General features: G+C 43.6%; 2 protein-coding genes across 2 annotated transcripts in view; one reads left to right on the top strand and one right to left on the bottom strand.

Annotated features, from left to right (window-relative positions):
* Positions 1 to 718: 718 nt before the first annotated feature.
* LOC129858336 (transcriptional activator protein Pur-alpha-like) lies at positions 719 to 6,676 on the top strand. The gene has a single exon (XM_055927490.1). It carries the CDS (start codon positions 827 to 829, stop codon positions 1,667 to 1,669), a length of 843 nt encoding a protein of 280 aa, XP_055783465.1. The 5' UTR covers positions 719 to 826; the 3' UTR covers positions 1,670 to 6,676.
* A 1,943-nt stretch (positions 6,677 to 8,619) lies between these two features.
* LOC129858335 (PH and SEC7 domain-containing protein 2-like) overlaps positions 8,620 to 27,050 on the bottom strand; it is a 76,499-nt gene continuing 58,068 nt past the window's right edge. Inside the window, exons 4-15 of the mRNA XM_055927489.1 lie at positions 23,297 to 23,494; positions 22,987 to 23,067; positions 22,375 to 22,538; positions 17,389 to 17,447; positions 15,645 to 15,734; positions 15,416 to 15,459; positions 15,151 to 15,344; positions 14,865 to 14,935; positions 14,535 to 14,692; positions 13,417 to 13,561; positions 13,123 to 13,266; positions 8,620 to 12,752 (exon numbers count right to left, since the gene is read on the bottom strand). Coding sequence (XP_055783464.1) covers positions 12,534 to 12,752; positions 13,123 to 13,266; positions 13,417 to 13,561; positions 14,535 to 14,692; positions 14,865 to 14,935; positions 15,151 to 15,344; positions 15,416 to 15,459; positions 15,645 to 15,734; positions 17,389 to 17,447; positions 22,375 to 22,538; positions 22,987 to 23,067; positions 23,297 to 23,494 — 1,567 coding nt within the window. The 3' untranslated portion in view covers positions 8,620 to 12,533. The remainder of the gene's footprint in view (positions 12,753 to 13,122; positions 13,267 to 13,416; positions 13,562 to 14,534; positions 14,693 to 14,864; positions 14,936 to 15,150; positions 15,345 to 15,415; positions 15,460 to 15,644; positions 15,735 to 17,388; positions 17,448 to 22,374; positions 22,539 to 22,986; positions 23,068 to 23,296; positions 23,495 to 27,050) is intronic.

Raw genomic sequence — 27,050 nt, 5'->3', positions numbered from 1 at the left:
AAAAGCGTCAGAAAGATGTCGATATCAGTCACTGGAAGAGAAGTGGTTTTAATATGGGGATTTCTGAGCATACTAAGGATATGTGACTCATTCTACCTCATCTTACAGTTCACTTAATAGACTAAATATTATTTTAGTTATTCATAAAAATATATTTTCTTTTTGAAGCTCAATTTTTATTCTCAATCAAATCACTCCTTCAACACTCCAAACATATGAGTCTATTCTCTCATGAAAAGACAAATACACCTTGATCAGTTAATTCGACTTTTATATGTCATTTTATCCACCTAGCTGTATTATGTTTAAATGCAAGGGTGATTAAGAAGAGATTATGTCTATCAATAAAATACACGTTTGCATTATCTGTCTCTGCTCGGTTGTTATCTGTCTCTGCTCAGTGTTTCATTCGAGGAATGTGCTAGATGCTACAGATGCAGGCAAAACACCCGTTTATCTCATGACAGATGATGACCAGTGGAAGTATAGTATAGGCAATTTTGTGCAAAATAATGATTTCATATTACTAATAGGAAATACAAATGAGGGACATTATAATGATGCATTGCATCATAACACATTGTGAAGAGCTTCAATTTAGTTGCAACGTTACTGAATTATGTGCAGCTGCTACACAGACACTAGACGCAAACGTGTATCTCTTGAATACCCCCTCTCAGAACAGCACGTAATATGAACTACAGTAGGCTGCTTTCGTTTCCTTTCTAAAGCGTAGCGCTCTCGCGATATCGTCGGTGTGGTTGACAGGCAGTCGAGGTTGCAGCAGGCTGAGGGAGACGGTGGAAGGTAAGCAGGAGGCAGCATCATGGCGGACAGAGACAGTGGCAGTGACCACGGAGGGCTGGCCACAGGCCCCGGCTCCCTGCCTCCGGGCGCGATGGGCGCCGCGGCAAGACTGCAACACGACACCGAGGAGCTCGCGTCAAAGCGAGTCGACATCCAGAATAAGCGCTTCTACCTAGACGTGAAGCAGAATGCAAAAGGCCGCTTCCTAAAGATAGCCGAGGTCGGAGCTGGGGGAAATAAGAGCCGCCTCACTCTCTCTATGTCAGTGGCAGTGGAGTTCCGTGACTATCTCGGGGACTTCATCGAACATTACGCCCAGCTGGGCCCGAGCAACCCGGATATAGTGCAGGATGAGCCCCGGCGTGCCCTCAAGAGCGAATTTCTAGTGCGAGAGAATCGCAAATATTACATGGATCTGAAAGAGAACCAGAGGGGGCGGTTCCTAAGGATCCGTCAGACCGTTAATCGGGGGCCCGGATTGGGAAGTGCACAAGGCCAAACCATCGCGCTTCCAGCGCAGGGACTTATCGAGTTCCGTGACGCTTTGGCCAAACTCATCGATGATTACGGTGTGGACGAGGAACCGGCAGAACTACCCGAAGGCACTTCCTTGACTGTTGACAACAAACGCTTTTTCTTCGACGTGGGTTCTAACAAGTACGGAGTGTTCATGCGGGTCAGCGAGGTGAAGCCTACCTACCGGAACTCCATCACTGTTCCGTGCAAAGTGTGGTCCAAATTCGGCAACACGTTCTGTAAATATGCCGAGGAGATGAGAAAGATCCAGGAGCGGAGTAGAGAGAAACGGGCCTCCGAACTCCTACCGGAGGGCCAACATGGTGACGACGGGGACGATGATTGACGGATTACCGGCTTGAGCAGAAATAAATAACAACAAACAACAGACTTTATAATCAGACTTTTACTGTAAAATATAAAGAGAGAATTCCAAGGGAACCACCCCACACACAACCTTCACAGTCAGACTGGCAGTAGCCTACTGTCTCGTCGTTCATTGCTGGATGTCACCCACTTACCAACCATTTTAACAGTAAGCCGCTGCTATCAATAACTTGTTTGAACTGTAAAATATGAACTGTTTCCTACTTGATTTAAATGACAATGAACAGAGTGTTTATTGCTCTAACAAACAACCCGATTTTGCACACGTCCAAGCTATTTCGAAAAGGTTTCCAAAGTGCAAAACGAAAAAAACGTAAATTGGAAATTACGAAGATCTCCATGTAAACCAACATTTGACATCAGCACAAATATATATATATATATATATATATATATATGATAAATTACTTTACCAAACCAATATCTGAAATCAGTTGTAGTTTATTAATATAAGGTACGCAGGAAATAAAAAGTAAAGCGCTATCTACTAACGTGTACTGCAGAACGCAACGCACAGACTGAAAAAATAGACACTTCTGCCAATATGCGTAGGCCTAAATCTCTTTTTAAAAGGCATTTGGGAAAGTTATAGTGTTTAATTTAATCGAAAATATAGTTATGAAAAGCGTTTCTATCATGTCATAGGCCTACATTATGGAGTCTTTTATGAGGAGAGCAGAGTCGATATAGGCCTAAACGGGATAAAAGCATCTTTACTATTGAATATCAACCCTTTTGCACCATTTCCATTCAAATTTGGAACAATGGTTAGATAAAAAATGTGCTAACTTAGATATACTAATTATGATTTTGTGAATCAGCTGTATTTAAATCCTAAAATGCCCACGTTTTCTGTGGGCGAGTTTTCTTTTTCGGGGGGAGGGTGGGATGGGGCACAAAAACCAGATGCTCAACCGGTGATGGCAGCGCGAGACGCGTAAAAAGACGCATCAGCGCGCGGCTACATGCATGCTGAGCCGCGAGGGCGCATCCTCTCTGACGTCAGAACAACCTGGTGCCTTATACACTCCACTCGTTTACGTGCTTCACATTGTGGTCGATGTTAATGATATCTCTCTCGACCACTGTATGTTTTCATTTGTGAGTTCTGTACTGTTTGCTGTATGGCTATTGGTCAACACTAACAAGCCAAACCAGAGAGGCCCTTTTCTGTAGCCTGTCTCCCTCCACAGGCAGGAGAGCAGAGAATGGCCCCTAGAACAGCAACAGCAGCAGGACTTCTAATGTGAGCATGGATAGTCATCAGAGATGTGGGGTTGTGTCTGTCCACCTCTTGCACCATGTAAAATGTAACTGGACGTATACAGTAGTCAGTCAGTGGGGATGAGATGGAGACGGATGATGGGTGGATGCCCTAAGAGCCCCTTGTGAGGTTTTTCTGGATGTAGGCCAAAAGGCCAAGGCAGTATCTTTCTATGGTGCTACAGCTCCAATATAATCCAAACTAGACCGGGCTTGCTGGTCTAATTTGTCACTGCATTATTTGATTTCTCAACGTTACTCTCCATATGTTGTCAGAGCAGCAGTCTCCCCATAGACAGGGTGATGACAGACAGTGAGGACATTACTTTATAGTGTGCAATATTGTACGTGCCAATCGTGGCATTGTATGTTGTATAGACAAAAAAAAAGGCAAATATATATGTGATTGATATTTTAAAAGCATGAGGCTGAATTCTGCATTGTTACAGAAATGTGAAGTCTTTCTCTGCATTTAAGTGAAAAGGTTTCAAACTAGTGTGAGATTTCCCATCACTTTCATATACAGTAACCCACTGTTTTTCAGTGAGTGTAGGCACGTTTCTGCTGTTTCTCTTTCCACAGAATCGCTACAGTGACATAAGCTTTCTGATTTGTGGGGGGGGGTAAGCGATCTCCTCATCTTCAGGTCAGTGTTAGAAGCACAGTCCTGCCCCTTCTGAGTGTCTTATAATTTAATTGAGTAGTATCATGAAACTTTTTAGTTTTACTGGGATAAATTATCCCAAGTCAGAAGGAGAAAAGTTCAATGAAAATGACACGATGTCAACAAATTGATGTGGTGACAGAGGGGGTTGCCCTGACGATGAAGAGACCAACCATTCTTCCAGGGGTGAAGACAGAATCATTTTGACAGTTACCCAGCATTCCTTGCTCTCAGTCCACCAGTAAACAATGCCATAGAGGATTTCTTTAAGCGTTGATTAACAATCAGTCAGCTAGGTTAACCATCAGTAGCTGGATTTAGAGCATCACAGGGTGGCTTGGATTAGTTTAGGTGATCTAAACCTACTGCACTGTACTGTACTGCCATCAGGCCGGCTGGCGTGATGTTGAGGACAGACTGAGCAGCAGTAGGTAGGTCTGCTATAATTCCACCAGCCATTTGGATTCGGTCAGAGTTACAACTGTAAGAAAGAGGCCTCGAGATGCATGGGTCCCTATGTGGGGCCCCATATAGGACCCCTATTAAATGGCCCTTTACTAGGCTAGCATTTAAGCTTCATGGGTTTCTCTCCTCTTTTGGAGAGAAACCCATGACTGCCTAACACTGCCCCAGAATTTCAGAGAGATCTTTTACATAGCAGGTAAACTGCGGATTTGACTCAGTTGTGCTCTACACATATAAAGAACATTTTGAAGCCAGAATTCAGTCAAACCTCCACTACCGCTGTGAAAGACCAAATACTATTCCTACACAGTAAATGCTTGATTGAATTTAGGCTTTAAATGCGAGACATTAAGCCTGGAAATTCAATACACCATTTTCACAACTCTCTTACTGGCCAGCCCTAGAGAGACGAAGGCTATAGTCAATCAGATCAAGTGTTAACTGGCGATAGCCAACATCCGCATAGCTGATGTTTTGGCGGTGTCCGAAGTGGAACTGCGTTGTAGCTGTCAAATCGGTGAGCAGCAGCTCTTGAGATCATTGTCATCAAGCCACACCCGTCCCACTCGCGTTAGAAGTTTAGAACGAGAAAGTGTAGGCTATATAGAAATAATGACGTTCAAGTTGAAAATCATTTAACATTTAATGAGGATTTCTATCAGCTTAATTGAGCTGTAGATTACATCTCACATTCCAGTGTTTGAACTTGTAAATATGACTCCATGGGATTTCTCTTAATGCGACTTCGTGCTGCCAATAGCAATGTGCGCTTTAGGTATGATGCCGGGAGCCACTTGTGGATTTGACAGCTCTAACACGGTTCCACCTCCGACACTTCAAAATATCAGCTATGTGGATGTCGGCTAAAGCGGATCTGATTTAATGGGGCCATAATTCTAACTCATTCAGCTCACGTTTTACGTTTGTATGCCTCGCTCTGTAAAACGCACATAAAAAATAAATAAAAATTAAACAAAAGTGATTATTTTTTTGTCAGTTCACAAGGTGCTACTGGGTCCGTTCTGGTTCCGGAGTGGCATGGTTCTGTGTAATAGATTCTAGAACACTGCCTATTTTAAAGGATCAACACAGTGTTGGGTAAGAACCAACTGCCACGGTTTAGAGCTGATGATTTCACCATGTTGCTCACATTGCAGTTAATCAATGGGGCACAAAATGGACGGCAGGTGTTTTTGTTCCATAATCAAAACCTGCAGTGGGTTGATTGTAACTGTGCAGCAGCATGGCTAGTTCAGTTCAGTGTAACATTGGTGGTGGTGATGGTGCTTGTGCTGTTTGCATCAGAGAGAGATGTCTTAGAATTGATTAACTATTAGAGGTGCTTTGTTCTTCTTATTTGTACTAGTTCTTAAATGGTGGGAATGTGTGTTTTGATCTAAACAACAGCTGCATGACCATGGTAACAACCTCTACCAGTCCCTTTAGAGGTGTGGTCTTCTGGAATCTCTCCCACTACAATTTCAACTTCCATTCATTCTACGAAGCTGTTTAAAGATCCATTAAATTTTGTTTCAGTGTTCTATTGTCGCTATGACGTTTCTCTGGTCCTTCAAGTTCAGACCAATCACTCACAGACAACGTCTATAATGGGCAAGGCCAATTACAATCTTGTTTGTGAAGCCAACAGTCACCTTGACCATTACTAGCTCAGCACACATTCTGTTTTGCACATACCAATGCAGAGTCCTTCATGTATGCAGACTGTATAGGCTACTGTTATGTACAGGGACGAGACATTGGGAAAAGGATCTATAAAAGTCAATGGGGAGGAAGAGGGTCAATGCACAATGAACATATCCCATGTCACCGTATGGTCTAACTACCCTTTATCAACCCTATATGATATGTTGCACCTTTCAAAATATTTTATCTGTGGTGTGTGTGTGTATATGATGATCCTTGTTTCAGAAAAATATAACATATAAACAGGAAAAGCATATTGCTGTTTTTTTCTTTTGTATTTTATACTTACAGAAAGCATTGAATAAAATGGATAAATACTTGCACTTTAGATATATTAAGGAGAAGAAAAAAAAATCGGCATATTATTTTTGATAGGGATCTCACATTCAGAGAGTATAAATTACTTTCCAGGCTTTGTGACATTGCTGGACAGAGATGTATCAAGTTCTTCTACTTATTGAAGTATATTTTGTCTGTGTTTCAGAAGGTTTACTAAAGTAAATTGCATGATAAAGTAGTGTTACACCAATATTGATATTTTTTAGTTGGTATAAAGGTCTGAAAACTGTGATGTACCATGTTTAACTTTCCCCCCCATACATTCTAGAGTAGTTCTTACTGATTTATGGCCTTTCCTGACTACATGACGATGGTGCTTAATTTGGCTTTGAAAAATCTGCTCATCCTACATTTGACATCATCATAACTTGTATCTTACTGTACTTCATTACTTTGTTTATGTACTTTCACTACCTTATTAAATTTTAGTTGATGGCAAAACGTGTGCTGTTTTGTACGTTGTTGTTTTAATGTTGGAAAAGCCTTTGTCGTCTGAAAATGACTAATTGCAATAAACAGGCATTCCTCATGCTCTTGTGTCTTTACAGAGTGTCTGACTAAAAGTTCCACAGATTTTTTTAAATTCATAATGGTCCAAATAACTTACATTTAGAAGTACTGGTGGTGGCACCAATAGGCCTACCTGCTGGTGAAACCTGAAGTTCGCTAGAAGAGTCGTCAAGCACTTTTCAAGGTGATGGCGATTTGCGACATTGGTGCTGTCCATTGCGCTGAAGTAGGCCTATTTGTGGCGTTTTGAGGACGTGTTGATGCGGAAAGTTGGCGCTGTCAAAGGTGCTGAAGCATGGATACTGTTCCCGTCGTATTGACAAGAACAGACGGGTTGGCTGACATCGCGAAAATAATGTGCACGCATCGATGGGGCCGGAATCCGTGCTTTGTTATGACTTTGAACGGTCAGATAGCTAGCAACAATGACAAGAGGTTGCCATGTAGGGAATCGTAGGTGGCTCTTTTCTGCTAGTTTTATCTTGTTCTTAATACCATGTCTTGTTTTGACTGATTTAATGTCAATGCTAATATGGCAACAACAACAAAAAATCACTAGCTAGCTAACCAACAACTGTTACGATGTATTTGAGAGACAATCAAATCACATGCTTCGTAAACAACAGGTGTAGACTAACAGTAAAATGCTTACTTACGAGCCATTCCCAACAAAAATAGAAAAATAATAACACAAGAAATAAATACACAATGAGTAATGATAACTTGACTATATACATAGAGTACCAGTACCGAGTCGATGTGTTGGGGTCCGAGGTAATTGAGGTAGATATGTACATATAGGTAGAGGTAAAATGTCTAGGCAACAAGATAGATAATAAGCAGTAGCAGCAGTGTATTTGATGAATTGAAAGTTGGTGAAAAAGGGAGTCAATGCAGATTGTCTAGGTAGCTATTTGGTTAACTATTTAGCAGCCTTATGGCTTGGGGGTAGAAGCTGTGCAGGGTCTTGTTGGTTCCAGACTTGGTGCATCGGTACCGCTTGGCGAGCGGGTCTATGACTTGCGTGGCTGGACTTTTTTATGGCCTTTCTCTGACACTGCCTGGTATAGAAGTCCTTGATGGCAGGGAACTCGTCCCCGGTGATGTACTGGACCGTATGCACTACCCTCTATAGCACCTTACAGTCGGATGCCAAGCAGTTGCCATACCAAGCGGTGATGCAGCCAGTCAATATGCTCTCAATGGTGCAGTTGTAGAACTTCTTGAGGATCTGAGGGCCCATGACAAATCTTTTCAGCCTCCTGAGGGGGAAGAGACGTTGTCGTGCCTTCTTCATGACTGTGTTGGTGTGTGGATCATGTTCCTTGTGGACACTGAGGAACTCAAATTTCTCGACCCGCTCCACTACATCCCCATCAATGTGGATTGGGGCGTGCTCGGCCCTCTGTTTCCTGTACTGCACGATCAGCTCCTTTGTCTTGCTGATGTTGAGGTCACTGACCTTCTCCCCATAGGCTGTCTCATCCTCGTTGGTGATCAGGCCTACCACTGTAATGTCGTCCGCAAACATAATGATGGTGTTGGAGTCATGTGCAGGTGAACAGGGAGTACAGAAGGGGACTAAGCATGCACATCCTGAGGGGCCCCTGTGTTGAGGATCAGTGTTGTTGCCTACCCTCACCACCTGGGGCAGCCTGTCAGGAAATCCAGGATCCACTTGCAGAGTGAGGTGTTCAGTTCCAGGTACCTGAGCTTAGTGAGGAGCTTGGAGGGCACTATGGTGTTGTATGCTGAGCTGTAGTCAATGAACAGCATTCTCACATAAGTGTTCCTCTTGTCCAGGTGGGAGTGCAATAGAGATTGCGTAATCTGTGGCTCTGTTGGGGCAGTATGTGAATTGGAGAGGGTCCAGGGGGTCTGGGATGATGGTGTTGATGTGGAGCCATGACCAGCCTTTCATAGTATTTAATGGCTACAGGTGCAAGCGGTACCTTGACAAGTGCTCATTGTGTCCAAGATGTGGACGTGATGTTTATTCCTGCTAAATTGCGAACTAGCTATGCTAAACATTTTCCACATCATTATTTTCTCATCTGCGTTACATAAGGCAATATCTCTAGATAAAGAGATGTAGAATTGATAATAAAAACATTGACACCAATTTCTATTGTATATGAAAGGTGACTAGGAAGCACTGACTAAAATAACCAGTAAAAACTCCCTCTACTTTACACTGTCAAACAAAATAACAATATACAGTAACATTTCCAGTCTCCAAGCTTCCTTTGTTTAAATAAAAAACAAAAAAAAATATTTATTTAAGACAGGACCAGCAAAGTAAAAAACCTTCTCACAATTATATATTACAACAGCACTGCTCTACCCTAAAACATTGGGGAAACAATGGTTAGTTAGCACAACAGCCAAAGTGACAAGGTCGGTCCTCGGAGTAAGAAAGACATAATGTATAAAATGGCAGTTCTGATTCCAAATTCCACTTCAGTCAACAGAACTAAGGATCTCTGATCCAGTCCCATCAAAACACAGCATCTATAAAGCCTCTGTGTCTGTTCTGACCGTGCAAAGATTCCGTACCGCTTTAGTGTCGAGAAAGAGATATGAATTAGGGACACTATCCCATCCGAAGTCCAGTCAGGAAAGGGGGAGGGAGAAAGAGAGGGGGATGAGTTTCAATGTTCAATTTAGAACAATGTAGTCCAGCAGAACCACAGCCCTGTTCCCTCCCTCCATCTTTCCATGGTTCCTTCCTGGAGAGACAGAGCTGTGTTAGTGTCCTCTCTCTGGTCTCCCACATGAATATGATTCTACACCACGTGTAGCGCTATGTTCTGCTCAGCCACTTCCTCTACTTCCTGTTCTGCTGCTTTGTCTTTCAGTCTTTGATTGTTGTATCTGCACTCTGATGATGACATGACAGGAAGATGAGCCAGCTCCAACTCAGGGAGATGTCTTCTTCTGCATTAAATCATTCTAACACAGAACACAGATCTTTTAACGTTAGACATGCTTCCTTTCAACCTTAACCTAATGTCCACTGGCCATCCCTCAACCACACACACACACACACACACACACACACACACACACACACACACACACACACACACACACACACACACACACACACACACACACACACACACACACACTCTCAAAGCACTTTATCAAAGTCTTCAACAAACCAACATTACTGCTCATACTCAGTCAATGTCCTCCATCCCAGCTTCCACTCAGAGTAACAGCAGTGCAGGTATCCACTCAGAGTAACAGCAGTACAGGTATCCACTCAGAGTAACAGCAGTACAGGTATCCACTCAGAGTAACAGCAGTACAGGTATCCACTCAGAGTAACAGCAGTACAGGTATCCACTCAGAGTAACAGCAGTACAGGTATCCACTCAGAGTAACAGCAGTACAGGTATCCACTCAGAGTAACAGCAGTACAGGTATCCACTCAGAGTAACAGCAGTACAGGTATCCACTCAGAGTAACAGCAGTACAGGTATCCACTCAGAGTAACAGCAGTACAGGTATCCACTCAGAGTAACAGCAGTACAGGTATCCACTCAGAGTAACAGCAGTACAGGTATCCACTCAGAGTAACAGCAGTACAGGTATCCAGACAGTAACATAGAACAAGGGTTATAAAACATGCCACAGTGCTTTCATTCAGTCTGATATCATATATGAAGCTCAGGTTCAAGTGGAAGAAGAAATACATACTTATCAATAATAGTCTACACAGCAAGGAGTTGATCATCATAACAGTTCTGAGAGTCTGAGGAAGTGTTGTTCATCATCATAAGACTTCCATACAGTAGGTGTGTTACATAGGCCTGTTCAGATACACTGAGGAGAGTCTCCATGCTCTATGGTCCATAGTAACCTGTTGAAGGCTCACTATAAGGTGTGAGTTACTTCAAACATTTGGGGTCACTTAGAAATGCCATTGTTTTCCATGAAAACACATGAAACGAGTTGCAAAATGAATAGGAAATATAGTCAAGACGTTGACAAGGTTACAAATAATGATTTTTAAATTAAATAATTGTGTCCTTCAAACATTGCTTTCATCAAAGAATCCTCTATTTGCAGCAATTACAGCCTTGCAGAGCTTTGGCATTCTAGTTGTCAATTTGTTGAGGTAATCTGAAGACATTTCACCCCATACTTCCTGAAGCATCTCCCACAAGTTGGATTGGCTTGATGGGCGCTTCTTACGTACCATACGGTCAAGCTGCTCCTACAACAGCTCAATAGGGTTGAGATCCAATGACTGTGCTGTCCGGCCACTCTATTATAGACAGAATTCCAGCTGACTGCTTCTTCCCTAAATAGTTCTTGCATAGTTTGGAGCTGTTCTTTGGGTCATTGTCCTGTTGTAGGAGGAAATTGGCTCCAATTAAGTGCCGTCCACAGGGTATGGCATGGTGTTGCAAAATGAAAGCCTTCCTTCATCAAGATCGCTTTTCCCCTGAACAAATCTCCCACTTTACCACCACCAAAGCACCCCCAGACCATCACATTACCTCCACCACGCTTGACAGATGGCATCAAGCACTCCTCCAGCATCTTTTCATTTTTTCTGCATCTCACTAATGTTCTTCTTTGTGATCCAAACACCTCAAACTTAGATTCGTCTGTCCATAACACTTTTTTCCAATCTTCCTCTATCCAGTGTCTGTGTTATTGCCCATCTTAATCTTTTATTTTTATTGGCCAGTCTGAGATATGTCTTTTTCTTTGCAACTCTTAACTGTTGATGTTGAGAGTTGTGCACCGGGGCCTCCCACTCCTCTTTCTACTCTAGTTAGAGCCAGTTTGTGCTGTTCTGTGAAGGGAATAGTACACAGCGTTGTACGAGACCTTCAGTTTCTTGGCAATTTTTCGCATGGAATATCCTTCATTTCTCAGAACAAGAATAGACTGACGAGTTTCCGAAGAAAGGTCTTTGTTTCTGGTCATTTTGAACCTGTAATCGAACCCACAAATGCTGATGCTCCAGATACTCAACTAGTCTAAAGAAGGCCAGTTTTATTGCTTCTTTAAATCAGAACAACAGTTTTCAGCTGTGCTAACATAATTGCAAAAGGGTTTTCTAATGCCTTTTAACATGTTAAACTGTGATTAGCTAACACAACATGCCATTGGAACACGCCTATGTAGATATTCCATTTTTTTTTTTAGCTGTTTCCAGCTACAATAGTCATTTACAATATTAAAAATGTCTACACTGTATTTCTGATCAATTTTATGTTATTTTAATGGACGAAAAATTAGCTTCTCTTTCAAAAACAAGGACATTTGTAAGTGACCCCAAACTTTTGAACGGTAGTGTACATTTTACATTTTAGACATTTAGCAGATGCTCTTATGCAGAGCGACTTACAGGAGCAATTGTGGGTTAAGTGCCTTGCTCTAGGGCACATTGACAGATTTTTCACCTAGTCAGCTCGGGATTCAAAACAGCGATGGTTACTGGCCCAAATCTCTTCACCGCTAGGCTACTTGTCGCCCTACTACTATGCTACTGTACCCCTCCACCCTGAAATCCACCATCCACCTCCTCAAACCAAAAAACTACAGTCCACACTTCCTTACGATGTCACTTCCTTTATGCCGGTAAGTCCTCTCTCCTCTTTCGTCCTTTTTTCCACATGTTCATGCTCTCCGTTATAAGTGTTCTTATAAGCACTGCCAGCGACAATTAGCTGTTGGTTAAATAACACCATTAATAAAGTATAGCTGGAACAATTATTACCGCTTTACTGTGCAATGAAATAGGAAGGAGGGAGGATTTGGGGTCCAGTTCTCAGGCGTTTGGAGGGGGTGAGCCCTCTGGTTCAGAGGACAGAGTTACGGGGGGTGCATGATATTTTTTTAGGGGGTTCTCTTCTCAACTCTGCTGGCCCGGGCCAGTGCATCCAGAGGCCCTGCCATTGACATCGTGCTGGCTGATGGAAGGAGAGGACTGGGTCTTCCGGAGGTAGCCCTCGCGCCCCCCTCGGCCCTCCCCGATCCCGCTCATCACGCTAGCCTCTATCTTCTCCAGGTCGTCTGTCTCTGCCCTCATCTTGGCCTGGAGCAGGTTGATATACGTCTCGTACCGACTCTTCTGCAATGGAGAGAGTGATGTGAGTATAAATATGCATATATCACACATATGGCTCATTTAACACACAGCTATTACACAATGCTCACTCTACAGAGAGAAAGAGGATTCATGACAAATGATGGGGAAAAACACAGAGAAAGGGGATATAGGACATTGATCTCGTGATTCTGTCACAACTATAACACAACAACAGGACATCTACTTCAGATTTACCCAGACCTATGCACATAGAAACAGTTACACAGAGCGAGAGAAAGAGAGATACATAGAAAGAAAGAAAGAGAGATGCAACCTTTCTCCCTTAAGATAAACTACAGATATTATGCAAAGGGATGTAGGCCAAAAGACCTGTAGCCTCTCTCTTTCTCACCTCATATATGAGGTAGTGCTCTTTGATTCGATACTCCTCCCACTCTCTGCTCTTGGGAGAAGGCGAGGGCGGGCTCTTCCTGTGCTCCTCCACCTCCACACTCATCTGCTTCAGCTTCCCCTCGTGGGACTGCAGCTGATCCTCCTGCACCAATCACAGCAACCCATCAAACAGCAGGCACCAGTAACAACCAATCACATAACACAATCAATTTAGGGTGCACCATGCTATATTTGTGGCTGTGTGTGTAGCGAATGTGTGTGAGAGAATGTGTGTGTGTTTGCGTGAGTGTACCTGGTTTAGCCGGGTAGAGGAGGAGGGCAGTAGAGGTCTACAGAACGTCTTCATGGAGCCAATGGCAGCAGGGAAGGCCGGGGCGGAGAACAGAGCTGCTACCAGGTTAATACGGAATATCCACGACATCATCTCCTCTTCACTCCTACAAAGAAAGACAGGACACAGACAGACAGACAGACAGACAGACAGACAGACAGACAGACAGAGAGAAAGAAAGAAAAAAATATACATTTGTATGTGTCTGTATGTGTTCAGATGGTAGAGCATGGCGCTTACAGTGCCAGGATAACGTGCTCGATTCCTGAGACCATCCGTACGTAAAATATATGCATGGACAAAGCGTCTGCTAAATAGCATACCTTATTATGAGGGAGAGTATGCCACAAGTTGCAACAAAATATCTAAAGGCTAATAATATTTGGCTAATAATAACACCACATTTCTGTACATCATGAAAGTCAGTTATCATTGTGTGACAAAATAACCGAATGCGCATTAGGGGACATATAGCTGGTTCCCATGAACAGGCCTCCCCTACAGGCCAGAGTAGCAGAGGACCTACGGTGTCTGCAGTAGGAACACTCTCCAGTCAGAGAGAGAGAACAGGTCTACCCTACAGGCCAGAGAAGCAGAGGACCTACGGTGCCTGCAGTAGGAACACTCTCCAGTCAGAGAGAGAGAACAGGTCTACCCTACAGGCCAGAGAAGCAGAGGACCTACGGTGTCTGCAGTAGGAACACTCTCCAGTCAGAGAGGGAGAACAGGTCTACCCTACAGGCCAGAGAAGCAGAGGACCTACGATGCCTGCAGTAGGAACACTCTCCAGTCAGAGAGGGAGAACAGGTCTACCCTACAGGCCAGAGAAGCAGAGGACCTACGGTGTCTGCAGTAGGAACACTCTCCAGTCAGAGAGAGAGAACAGGTCTACCCTACAGGCCAGAGAAGCAGAGGACCTACGGTGTCTGCAGTAGGAACACTCTCCAGTCAGAGAGAGAGAACAGGTCTACCCTACAGGCCAGAGAAGCAGAGGACCTACGGTGTCTGCAGTAGGAACACTCTCCAGTCAGAGAGAGAGAACAGGTCTACCCTACAGGCCAGAGTAGCAGAGGACCTACGGTGCCTGCAGTAGGAACACTCTCCAGTCAGAGGTCTTTAGTTTGAGGACGTTGGGTCTCTTGCTGTAGTCTGTAGCGCGGGTGGCTAACGCATGGTGGATACGCACAGCGTTCTTCAGGTCCCCCTCACACAGCTCTGCATCAGCCTTGTACTCATCCTGTCAACAGGGGGAGACACACACATATAACGTCGTCAGAGAGCTCCTACTACTGTGTTTGTGTGTGTGTGTGGGAGAGAGAGAGTGACATACACGCAGCTGAGCTACCACTGCTGCATTCTACTGCAGTGGTAGAAGTCTGTTTCTATGGTAACAGAGAGGTATCTGGTACCTTCTGTAGATAAAGGATCATCCCCTTTAGAACCGCATAGAACTTCTTCCAGCCTCGTCGTCCTCGTGGGGCTAGAAAGAGAGAGAGAGAGGGAGAGAGAGTGAGAGAGAGAGAGAGAGGGAGAGAGAGAGAGAGAGAGGGAGAGAGAGAGTGAGAGGGAGTGAGACAACTGTTATTTCTAAACTTGTTTAAATCCCAATAACTGACGACCCATGCGTTAAGAAACTCCCTTCCAACCTAGCCTAAACCAATCTATGTGTGTGTGAGTGAGAGAGTTTGTACTCACTGCGTTTGCCGTCCATGTCTGCGTGGCTCTTGCGGGACAGGACACCATGTTTATAGGTGACAGCGTTGGGTAGGATGGGGATGGCGATGAAAGGGTTATTGCCATCCGTTACCCTGGCAACCCCCCTCTTCCCCCCTCCCTCATACTGCTCCTCCACCAGCTCCGATAGACTCTTCCTGAACTCCTCTTCCTCACTGCAATACACCAGACATCAGAAATAACATAGGACACGCACGCACGCACACACCTGAGAAGGGATACTCACATTGCCCATTCAAGTTTCTCGTTCTTTATTGAATTGTACAGCACCTAAACAGGAAGTAAAGAAATCAAAATGGTGAGAGAAAAAAAGTCACATCTCATTGAACTGGATCAACTTCTGAGTAATGCCAACATTGGAATCTGACCAAATATTACATTAGTAAGACAAAGCAATAGTAAGGAGCCTAGTTGAAGTGTTGTCATCAATATTGTCCTAGCATTGATTACTGTACCTTTAATAGGTCTTTAGGGAAGTCCTTGCCATCGTTTAGGCCATCCAGATTACTGATGAACTGCTGGCAAGACATCTTCTTCCCAATATTCTGGACAAGACACAGAATGAAACAGAATTAGGCTGGATCCTAAATCACTCCCTTCCTTTTCCCACAACACTCAGCCCTCCATTTGTGCATTCTTGCTCACCTCCGCCTTATGCATAAATATCCCAAAGTTTAGGGAGTGAAAATTATTGAGGGTGTAGGGGCTAATTCCAATAACCACTTCGGCCAAGCCAGCCGAAGTGGGCTTCAGAGCGAAGTGCTATCCCGACAAGCACCACAATATGTTTGGAGTTTGCACAATTTAATCCAAAATAATGATATGTTTGGACTAAGCATAATTTAATCCAAAATAATGATATGTTTGGACTAAGCACAATTTAATACAAAATAATGATCTGTTTGGACTAAGCACAATTTAATCCAAAATAATGATATGTTTGGACTAAGCACAATTTAATACAAAATAATGGAGAGGCAGGTCTAATTGTAAACCACATGCATTTGTTTATATCTGATTTCAAGAAATGACACACGTAACTTATGAAATAGCCTATAACACAAATGAAATGTTTAACTGTTACTGAGGTTTATAACTTGTAAAACAACAGTTGATGGGTTTATTGATCCCCTCGCCACTCTCTGGAAGTCACCCTAGGGGTTTCGTCAGCAACACATGACAACCGATGGCCCTCCAAGTGGGTCGGAAGGGGCGAGGGGGTGATTTGGGATTCACAGCCTTCCTACCTACCGGTAAATGTAAATATTGACAAACTTTTCAGGTGGATCTTAACAAGGCTAGGAGAAACACTACTGTAAATGCAAATCGATGTGAATATGTTATGCAGTACTATGAATAATTCCCCTGATTGACCACTAGGTGTCAGTGGTGTGCAGGTAGAGCATTAGCTATTCTCTTCATGCATTATGCGGTTGATTGGTTATATTATGACCACAGATATACTGTACATGGAGAGACACAGAAGAGGTTAGTGCTAAAAGCCACTTACCACCTAAGGAGCAGGACAGCCAGAGGTTACACAGAGGTCACACAGAGGTCAGACAGAACGCAGGAGAATAAAGGGAATGAGAGGAGAGGAGAAGAAACGAAGGAGGTTGAGAGACTGTGTTAGATGCATGACAGGATCTGTTAGTAGACATATAAGAACAGAGAGTTAAATTGTGAGAGCGTGTGTTAAAGTAACACTGGATAAGAGTTAGTATATAGTGCTGTGGTATTTAGTAGTAGGAGACAGAAAGACGGGACAAAAAGAGGGCAGAAAGTGGGTCAGAGGAGAACAGAGATGGAGATTGAGAGATAGAGCTGGAGGGTAACAGAGAGATAGTGAGATAGAGAGATAGAAGAGAGACAAAGAGAGAGAGATACAGACAGACAGAGAGGGAAGCTATTGTTGCTGTAGCACCTCACTTCTAAACAGGTGTTGCCTGCCATAAGGGGGGCTTTATTTTTAAAGACAGCCGAGCAAAATACATAAATACAATGAGCCGACGCTACAGTAGGTTTCTCTACGTCAATTGTGTTGGTGCGTGAGTCATGTTAGACAGGGTTTTGACTCTACTCTTCAGGGATCTGCTGTATGTCAAATAGGATTTATGAGTATTTCTGGGGGCTCCTGCCTGTACATTGATTTCCATCTATGTTCACAGATTGTAGGTTTGATAACAGAGCTGTACATACGTGTCCATGTAGATCAGTGTTGAGCAGCATTAGGGCGCAGGTTAACGTATGGGCTCCGTCTGTTGGAAGAAGAAGAAACATGTTTTTAAATGTTATCTAAATGTCATGGATGACTCAAATGGCATATTTTAACAGTAGGCTAAAAAATAATCAACAATACTTGGCAAAGTCTCAACAATACTCGGCAGACTACTTCAAAATATGCTATGCAAAATGTTGATAAGTAATGTATTTTTTTATTTATTATTTTTATTTTCATTTTTATCCCATTTTCTTCCCAATTTTCTCCCCAATTTTCGTGGTATCCAATCGCTAGTAATTACTACCTTGTCTCATCGCTACAACTCCCGTACGGGCTCGGGAGAGACGAAGGTCGAAAGCCATGCGTCCTCCGAAGCACAACCCAACCAGCCGTACTGCTTCTTAACACAGCGCGCCTCCAACCCGGAAGCCAGCCGCACCAATGTGTCGGAGGAAACACCGTGTACCTGGCCCCCTTGGTTGGCGTGCACTGCGCCCGGCCCGCCACAGGAGTCGCTGGAGCGCGATGAGACAAGGATATCCCTACCGGCCAAACCCTCCCTACCCCGGACGACGCTATGCCAAATGTGCGTCGCCCCACGGACCTCCGGGTCGCGGCCGGCTGCGACAGAGCCTGGGCGCGAACCCAGAGACTCTGGTGGCGCAGTTAGCACTGCGATGCAGTGCCCTAGACCACTGCGCCACCCGGGAGGCCAATGTAATGTATTTTAATCAAGCCAACAAAGCTGTCATCCTCCTCCTCATCATCATCATCAGTGTTCCCCACCTAGGGTTGTTGTGGTGTCAGTAATACCACCACACCGGCAGTCAGGAGTCATGACCGCAGTCAGATTCCACGTGACTGCCTCCCGAGTGGCGCAGCAGTCTAAGGCACTGCATCGCAGTGCTAGAGGCATCACTACAGACAAGGGTTCGATCCCAGGCCGGCTGCGACCGGGAGACCAATGAAGCGGCGCACAATTGGCCCAGCGCTGTCCGGGTTAGGGGAGGGTTTGGCAGGCCGGGATGTCCTTGTCCCATCGCGCTCTAGCGACTCCTTGTGGCGTGCCGGGCACATGCACGCTGACTTCTGTCGCCAGCTGTACGGTGTTTCCTTCGACATGTTGGTGCGGCTGGCTTCCGGGTTAAGCGAGCAGTGTGTCAAGAAGCAGTGCTGCTTGGCAGGGTCGTGTTTCGAAAGATACATGTCCCTCGACCTTCGCCTCTCCCGAGTCCATAGGGGAGTTGCAGCGATGGGACGAGACTGTAACTACTAATTGGATATCACAAAAAAGGGGTACAAAAATGTAAATAATAATAATCCACGTGACCGTTGGGTCACGGTAATCTCCTTTTATGCACTCTGGACATGCGTTGGTAGTACCCAACTCGCTAACAACCTTCACGTCGCTAATGGCCTGGTACTCAGCACTCTATTGTCCTTCCAACCACTCTGACATCAATGCAAACGCAATTAAAAATCACATCAAACACTTATCATCATGCTTTTAAAAAACTCACCTCACTGTGTTGATCAATTTGAAGAAGGAAGTTCAACAACAGGTTGAAACTGAGTGGAAAACATGGTCGTTGTGGATGTTGTTTCAAAGCCAAACACAACGAAATGGGCAGCACTTTGTAAGATGAGGACTAGTTAAAAACACTCATACGCATACCGTGCATTCAGAAAGTATTCAGAGCCCTTCCCCTTTTCCACATTTTGTTACGTTACAGCCTTATTCTAAAATGGATGTAAAAAATATAATCTCATCAATCTACATACAATATCTCACAATGACAAAGCAAAAACAGGTTGTTACAATTTTTTGAATTTTTGTAAATTTATAAAAAAACAAAATACCTTATTTACATAAGTTTTCAGACCCTTTGATATGACACTCAAATTTGAGGTCAGCTGCATCCTGTTTTCATTAATCATCCTTGAGATGTTTTTACAACTTGATTGGAGTCCACCTGTGGTACATTCAATTGATTGGAGATGATTTGGAAAGGCACAAACCTGTCTACATGAGGTCCTATAGTTGACAGTGTATGTCAGAGCAAAAATCAAGCCATGAGGTCAAAGGAATTGTCCGAGACAGGATTGTGTCACGGCACAGATCTGGGGAAGGGTACCAAAAAATGTCTGCAGCATTGAAGGCCCCCAAGAACACAGTGGCCGCCTGGGCAAACTAAGCAATCGGGGGAGAAGGGCCTTGGTCAGGGAGGTGACCAAGAACTCGATGGTCAATGTCATAGCTCCAGAGTTTCTCTGTTGAGATGGGAGAACCTTCCAGAAGGACTACCATCTCTGCAGCACTCCACCAATGAGGTCTTTATGGTAGAGTGGCCAGACAGAAGCCACTCCTCAGTAAAAGGCACATGACAGCCCGCTTGGAGTTTGCCAAAAGGCCCCTACAGGACTCTGAGACCATGAGGAACAAGATAATCTGGTCTGATGAAGCCAAGATTGAACTCTTTGACCTGAACTCTTTGACCTAAACAAGATTCTCTGGTCTGATGACACTAAAATGGAGCTCTTTGGCCTGAATGCCAGGGGTCACACCTGGAGGAAACCTGGAACCATCCCTACAGTGAAGCATGTTGGTGGCAGCATGATGCTGTGGGGATGTTTTTCAGTGGCAGGGACTGGGAGACTTGTCAGGATCGAGGGAAAGATGAACGGAGCAAAGTACAGAGAGATCCTTGATGAAAACCTGCTCCAGAGCACTCAGGACCTCAGACTTGGCGAAGATTCACAACAACCCAAAGCACACAGCCAAGACAACACAGTAGGGGCTTCGGGACACGTCTCTGAATGGCCCAGCCAGAGCCCGGACTTCAACCCAATCAGACCTGAAAATAGCTGTGCAGCGATGCTCCCCATCCAACTTGAGAGGATCTGCAGAGAAGAATGGAAGAAACTCCCCAAATACAGGTGTGCCAAGCTTGTAGTGTCATACTCAAGAAGACTCGAGGCTGTAATCACTGCCAACGGTGCTTCAACAAAGTACTGAGTAAAGGGTCTGAATACTTATGTAAATGAGATATTTCATTTTTCTTTTTACATTTGCAAAAATGACTAAAAACCAGTTTTTGCTTCGTCATTATGGGGTATTGTGTGTAGATTTATGAGGAAAAAATATAATTGAATCAATTTTAGAATAAGGCTGTAATATAACAAAATGTGGACAATGTCAAGGGGTCTGAATACTTTCCGAATGCACTGTATTAGAGATTATGAATACGCATAGACCTATATATGAGCCCAAGCCTGGAAAAAACGCTGAATTAAAATAATGATTGTGCCGTTATACAATACATAGCTTAATAGCCTACCTACCACATACTACGCATGATAGAAAAACATTTAAAAAAAACAGATTTAAGATGTCTTTGATACATACTCCAAAATGGGGTAGGCTATGTATTATATAACGGCACAATCATTATTTTAATTCAGCGTTTTTTCCAGGCTTGGGCTCATATATAGGTCTATGCCTATTCATAAGCTCTAATACAGTGCATTCGGAAAGTATTCAGACCCCTTGACACTGTCCACATTTTGTTACATTACAGCCTTATTCTAAAATGGATGAAATTGCCAAGGGGTCTGAATACTTCCGAATGCACTGTATACATTTATATTCCTGACTCTGACATTGCTTGTTCTAATAGTTCTTAATTTCTTTCTTTTTATTTTTGGGATTTGCCTGTATTGATTAAAAAAAAAAAATATGCATAACTGCACTGTTGGAGCTAGAAACACAAGCATTTCACTTCACCCGGGATAACATCTGCTAAATATGTGTATGCGACCAATAACATTTGATTTGATGAGTGAAATATGATCACTTGAAGAGAGAACGTGTGTAGCCTGAGGCAAGGAACAGAGCGTAGACTTTTTTTTGAGACTTTCTCAAATCATCAATAGTCTGTAGTTGCATCATGCAGCCCATATGTTTTGATTTCTAAGGTTTGTATCATTCACTACTAAGGTTGCCAAATAACTCTAAATCTAGCATATAGGACCTGTTTCAAATGATCACTTTTACACTCCACATAGCCACTTCACATGCGCACTCGCTCCGGAATGTGAAAAATATCCTTTCTATTTTGTTCAGTTAAGTTCAATTATATTCTTCTTACTATAAAATAATGGCACCGGACTTATAAGCATATCTTATCTGCTAAATGAACAAGCCTAAAGCATGGAGCATAGCCAGATAACATACAGTATCTAGCCAGCTAAATGAACAAGCCTACAGCCTATAGCATGGAGCATAGCCAGATAACATACAGTATCTAGCCAGCTAAATGAACAGGCCTACAGCCTATAGCATGGAGCATAGCCAGATAACATACAGTATCTAGCCAGCTAAATGAACAAGCCTACAGCCTATAGCATGGAGCATAGCCAGATAACATACAGTATCTAGCCAGCTAAATGAACAGGCCTACAGCCTATAGCATGGAGCATAGCCAGATAACATACAGTATCTAGCCAGCTAAATGAACAGGCATACAGCCTATAGCATGGAGCATAGCCAGATAACATACAGTATCTAGCCAGCTAAATGAACAAGCCTACAGCCTATATCATGGAGCATAGCCAGATAACATACAGTATCTAGCCAGCTAAATGAACAGGCATACAGCCTATAGCATGGAGCATAGCCAGATAACATACAGTAGGCCAACTCATATTCTGTTCTACTGAAACACATCTTTATATCATAATGCTTCTTTAGGCCTGCCTAAAATAAATGATGGATTTATTGTGATGGTGCATCAGCGGCTTGTATGAGTGGAGGCCAGCTGGAGATGCTCAACGTGTTTATGTTAATTAACGGTCAATTACCCTGAGATCGGCAGTAATTTGCAAGACAATAACCGGCTGACAAAATGTAATGACCGCCACAGCCCTATCCCCACCCTACCCACCACCCTAATTATAATCATCACCGTCATCTTCTTCATCATCATCCTCATCATCCCGTTTAGATCTGCTCTTGCCTTCGGGGGCGAGGGCTGTGGGGTTGCAGACACAGAACCTCTTAGAGAAGTGGACCAGGATCCTCTCTCTCTCCTGGGTCTCACCCATCAGAGGAAAGGCTTTCAGGAAGTTCCTGAGAATTAGGTCAAAGACCAACGAGTGAGCAGGCAGTATTGTTTTCAGGCTAGAATACAGAGCGTATCTGTCCGCACAGTGATATAGGCTACAGGCTACAACCTTCTTTTACAAGCTTCCTCACTTTTGTTCGGAAATCGTCAATGGCATCTTAAGACTAAGGCTACAGTAGATTAGTACAGTACATTGCACATTCATTCAGTGCAAACTCAGTGTAACTGTGGTTCACCACTCCCAATACAAACATGTTCATTTACTTTAAATATCTGCATGCTGTGTTTAATACATGCATTCAAGACAGTCCCAAATCATGGCATACTGTATAACAAGAGGTGACAGTTGACTGTATTGCAAAATAGACACACTACAGCTCAATACTCAGAGAAATCAGTGTTAGGCTAATATGTTGTAAGCAGTGCTGTGAGAATAGTGCTGACTGGTCTTACCTCAGGGCCTTGTCCAACGACAGGCCAGAGAAGTCAAAGAAGCTGAGGTACTCTGACGCCACCAGCTGGCTGAAGTCGTTACTGCAGGAGGGACAGAGGGAAATGAAAATGGGGGAGGGGAGAAAGAGGGGGAAAGAGAAGGGGGGATAGGGAGCGAGAGAGAGATGTGACATTTAAGATGATACAAAATACATATTAATACAATATAAACACTGTGAGACATATGCATGTGTATCAATGTGTGTGTGTGTGTGTGTGTGTGTGTGTGTGTGTGTGTGTGGTTGGTCTTGTGTTTGTGCCTGAAACCCACTTCTTGCCCAGGTGGCGTGCCACGTCGCAGCGTCTGAAGCCCTCCAGGTAGAACAGACGCTTGGCCAGGCGTTTGGCGGCGTCGCAGTCGGCACGGCAACCGTTGGCCAGGGTTTCCGTGCTGCCTCTCTCCAGCTGCTCCAGACCGCCCAGCTCCGACTCTGAGTCCGACAGCACGTCCGTGAGGAGGTTGGCATCACTGAAGAGGACACACACGACAGCCTTATTGAGCGTATAGTATGGCACCTACCTGCCCCACAGAACAGTGCCCTAGTGTGAGCAACCTTCATATGAGTCTTCTACATAACCCTAGCATGATCACTGACTGGCAGTCATGATGATGAAAACCTAGATTGGGAGGATATTTGGGAGCTATAAACTCCAATTTCAAGAACCTTTTCACTAGACAAGCATAAACAGATAGATACGATAATAAATAAGAATGTGTGATATTCTATCAACATAAGATTGCTTTCTCTCATATAACCCTGATTCAATAATACAAAATCCTCTGAAGACACATAAAGATAGCTTATCTGAAACATAGCCATTCCTACATAGCTCTATCACTCTAACCAAAACACATAAAACCTCCTGAACAATCACTACTGAAATAGTACGAAATACAAACGTCACAGGCCTCAGACCAGACCATGTGTCCCTATCATTTTATGTGTCTCTTTGACATAGTCAACTTTCTCTCTATAGGTGATTAACATTTTTCTGCAGAATCTGATTAGAGCAATTGCATTACTTCCTAAATGCAATACGCTGTGGCATGGTAATGTGTTGGTTGCCGTGGTCACGACGGAACAGAACCCGGTGTCCTGACAGGAGAGACGACGGGCGCAATTACCACCCCTCTCAAGTTGATGTCTCCCACATCACAATTACCCACAATCCTCACTGCAGCCAACATCGTGCCGAGAACACAACACAAGCCTCTCACAAGGATGGAACCCCAAACTAGAATAGGTACTCATACCTCCCTCTGTACAAGGAAGATCTACTATTATTTACCTCCCTCTGTACAAGGAAGATCTACTATTATTTATCTATCCTGAGACAAACAAGGAACCATTAACAGAATAACTGCCCTCCTTACATTCTATTCATCATTATTTTTTAAATAATTTATCAGACTCTCTTATCAAGAGCAACTTATATGAGCAATTAGGGTGAAGTGCCTTGCTCATGGGCACATTGACAGATTTGGCTTGGAGATTCAAACCAGCGACCTTTTGGTTACTTGTCCAACGCGCTTAACCGCTAGGCTACCTGCCATATATGCAGGCACAATTACAGCCCCTCTCAGTTTGGTGTCTTTACATCACAATTACCCACAACCCTCACTTCAGACAGCGTGCCGTCAGCAAAAGCCAGAGTGCCACAAGGATAGAACTATGCCCAAACCTGCCTCTAGTAACACATTGTCTTCCTCTATATCTAACAGATGCAGTCCCTAGCCTTCTCCCTACATTACACCATGCCTGAGTCTTACCACATGTATTTTCACGAAAGACATGGTACGTCCTGAATAATGAACAACATGACAGGCCGTGGGTCACAGCAATCCAGGGGTCCCCAGTTTGCTAAGCCCCCCCCCCCCCCCCAAAACACACACACACACACACACACACACACACACACACACACACACACACACAGTCCCAAATGGCACCCTATTCCCTATATAATGCACTACTTTTGAACAGGGCCAGAAACTAGTGCTCTATGTAGGGAATAGGGTGCCATTTGGGATGCACCCCTGACTCACAGCCACTCAATGTGGATTCTGCTACTTTATCTTGAGCAAAGTGAAATGCACATGGACCTTCCATTGTAACTCTGCAAATGCATTTGAGTAGATGTTGAGTAGATTTTCCCTTAAGTCCTGAATAGTCAGCCAATGTTTAATAGTGAAACTGTATGTGCCTGTGTGTGTGTTCCCAAGCCCTGGCGCTGGGTATAGTTAGAGCATGAGGCTGCATGCCTGTGACTCACATGGTAATCTCTCTCTCCCAGTTGTGTTGGGTGCCATCCACCCCTGGGCCAGCAAGGGAGTGTTGGGTAAAGGGCATGAGGGGTGTGTGTGTGTGTGTGTGTGGATGTGTGTGTGTGGATAGGTGTGTAAGTGGGGGTCACACTCTATTGCCAAAATATTGCAATTTTGGAATTACGCATCCAGTATGAGTTAATGTGACTAAAGTCCAAAACACCTAGTATGTGAGTAAATGGGTGTGTGTGCGTGTTATTTATGAGTAGGGTGTGTGTGTGTGTGTGTGTGTGTGTGTGTGTGTGTGTGTGTGTGTGTGTGTGTGTGTGTGTGTGTCTGTGTGTGTGTGTGTGTGTGCGTGCGTGCGTGCGTACGTGTGTGTGTGTGTGTTTCATAACTGTGATAGGTCATCTCCTGAGGCTTCACTGGCATCCTCTGGGCAAGGATGTCTTGAGGGACTAACACCAAGGACTCTGGACTCTCTCATGCATAACCTACTGCCCCCTCAGTCTCATTCTGTTATTCAAAACACAAACACTTCTAAAATAACAATATTCACTGATGCTGCACGACAGTATACAGCAGTGACAATAACTGACAAAGGCATAGGAATTATAGTCACGGTAAAATATATAATAAAAGTTAACCAAGTTAGTTCCTAGGGGCATGTTGAACAACTTTGTTGTCAGTCTCCAATGAGAGTGAGCAACATGTGGCAAGATCAACAGAGATAGTTCAAATGTATTGATCAGCATTACAAAACCATTTAAACTGGCCATAGTTCAAACCATACAGAAAAATGAGCTATTGTCAAAATTATCTCAACTATACTTAAAGTAGCATAATTTCCCATAGTGTATTCATACTGAATAGTCGCAAATCAATGTTTAGTTGATTTATAACCACCGTGTCAAACCGGAACGGTTCAACATACTAATTGAAAATACAGCACACACTCTCGCACAATCTCATTTATACTGAAAAAAACTTCAGAATAATTTTACTGTGAGGGGAACCAGAGGAAAAGACTCACAGGAGATCGAGAAGAAAGTCGAAATGAACGTCATATTCCTCTTTCCACATTTTCTCTCCCGCATTCGAGGATTGGAATCAGTGTCAAGGAACGCGCGACATCATCCAGCAGTGGTCTGTAAAATCCGGCATTCGATCGTTTGCGGTATTTACCCAAAGAGGCTTAAGCAATCAGATTTCGTCAGTCTTTTCCTAAACAAACCGTACTCGAAGCCCCGCATGATTATTACCAGGCTTAAGAGCACAGAATGATCTAACTACAGTTTGTGTAGCCTACTGCCTTTCTCCATAATGTGAATGGATGTGAGATTTTTTTTCAATAAGGTTCTTGGAGGTCTCCCTCAAAAGGATGTGAGAGGCGGAGCGACAGAATCTACTGAATTATGTTCCTACATCTTGTTAGTATACACTCCCTTTGATGATCATGCGGGTCTGTACATAGCCCATTAGGCTACTCCCTCACTGGTCTTTTCCCATAGGTTATGTTGTGATAAAAAGAAAAGCCTGTTTTCTTTTGACCTAAGGCTACATTTTGTTGTGTTACAGCCTGAATTTAAAATTGATTACATTGAGACTTTGTGTCACTGCCTACACGCAATACCCCATAATGTGAACGTGTAGTTATAATATAAAATATATAATATATATTAATATATATTATATTATAAAATATAATATAATATAAAATTAAAAGCTGAAATCTCTTGAGTCAACCCCTTTGTTGTGG

The sequence above is a fragment of the Salvelinus fontinalis genome, chromosome 6 (assembly GCF_029448725.1).
Source record: "Salvelinus fontinalis isolate EN_2023a chromosome 6, ASM2944872v1, whole genome shotgun sequence".
NCBI classification, from domain to species: Eukaryota; Metazoa; Chordata; class Actinopteri; order Salmoniformes; family Salmonidae; genus Salvelinus; species Salvelinus fontinalis.
This window is presented reverse-complemented; position numbering and strand designations above follow the sequence as displayed.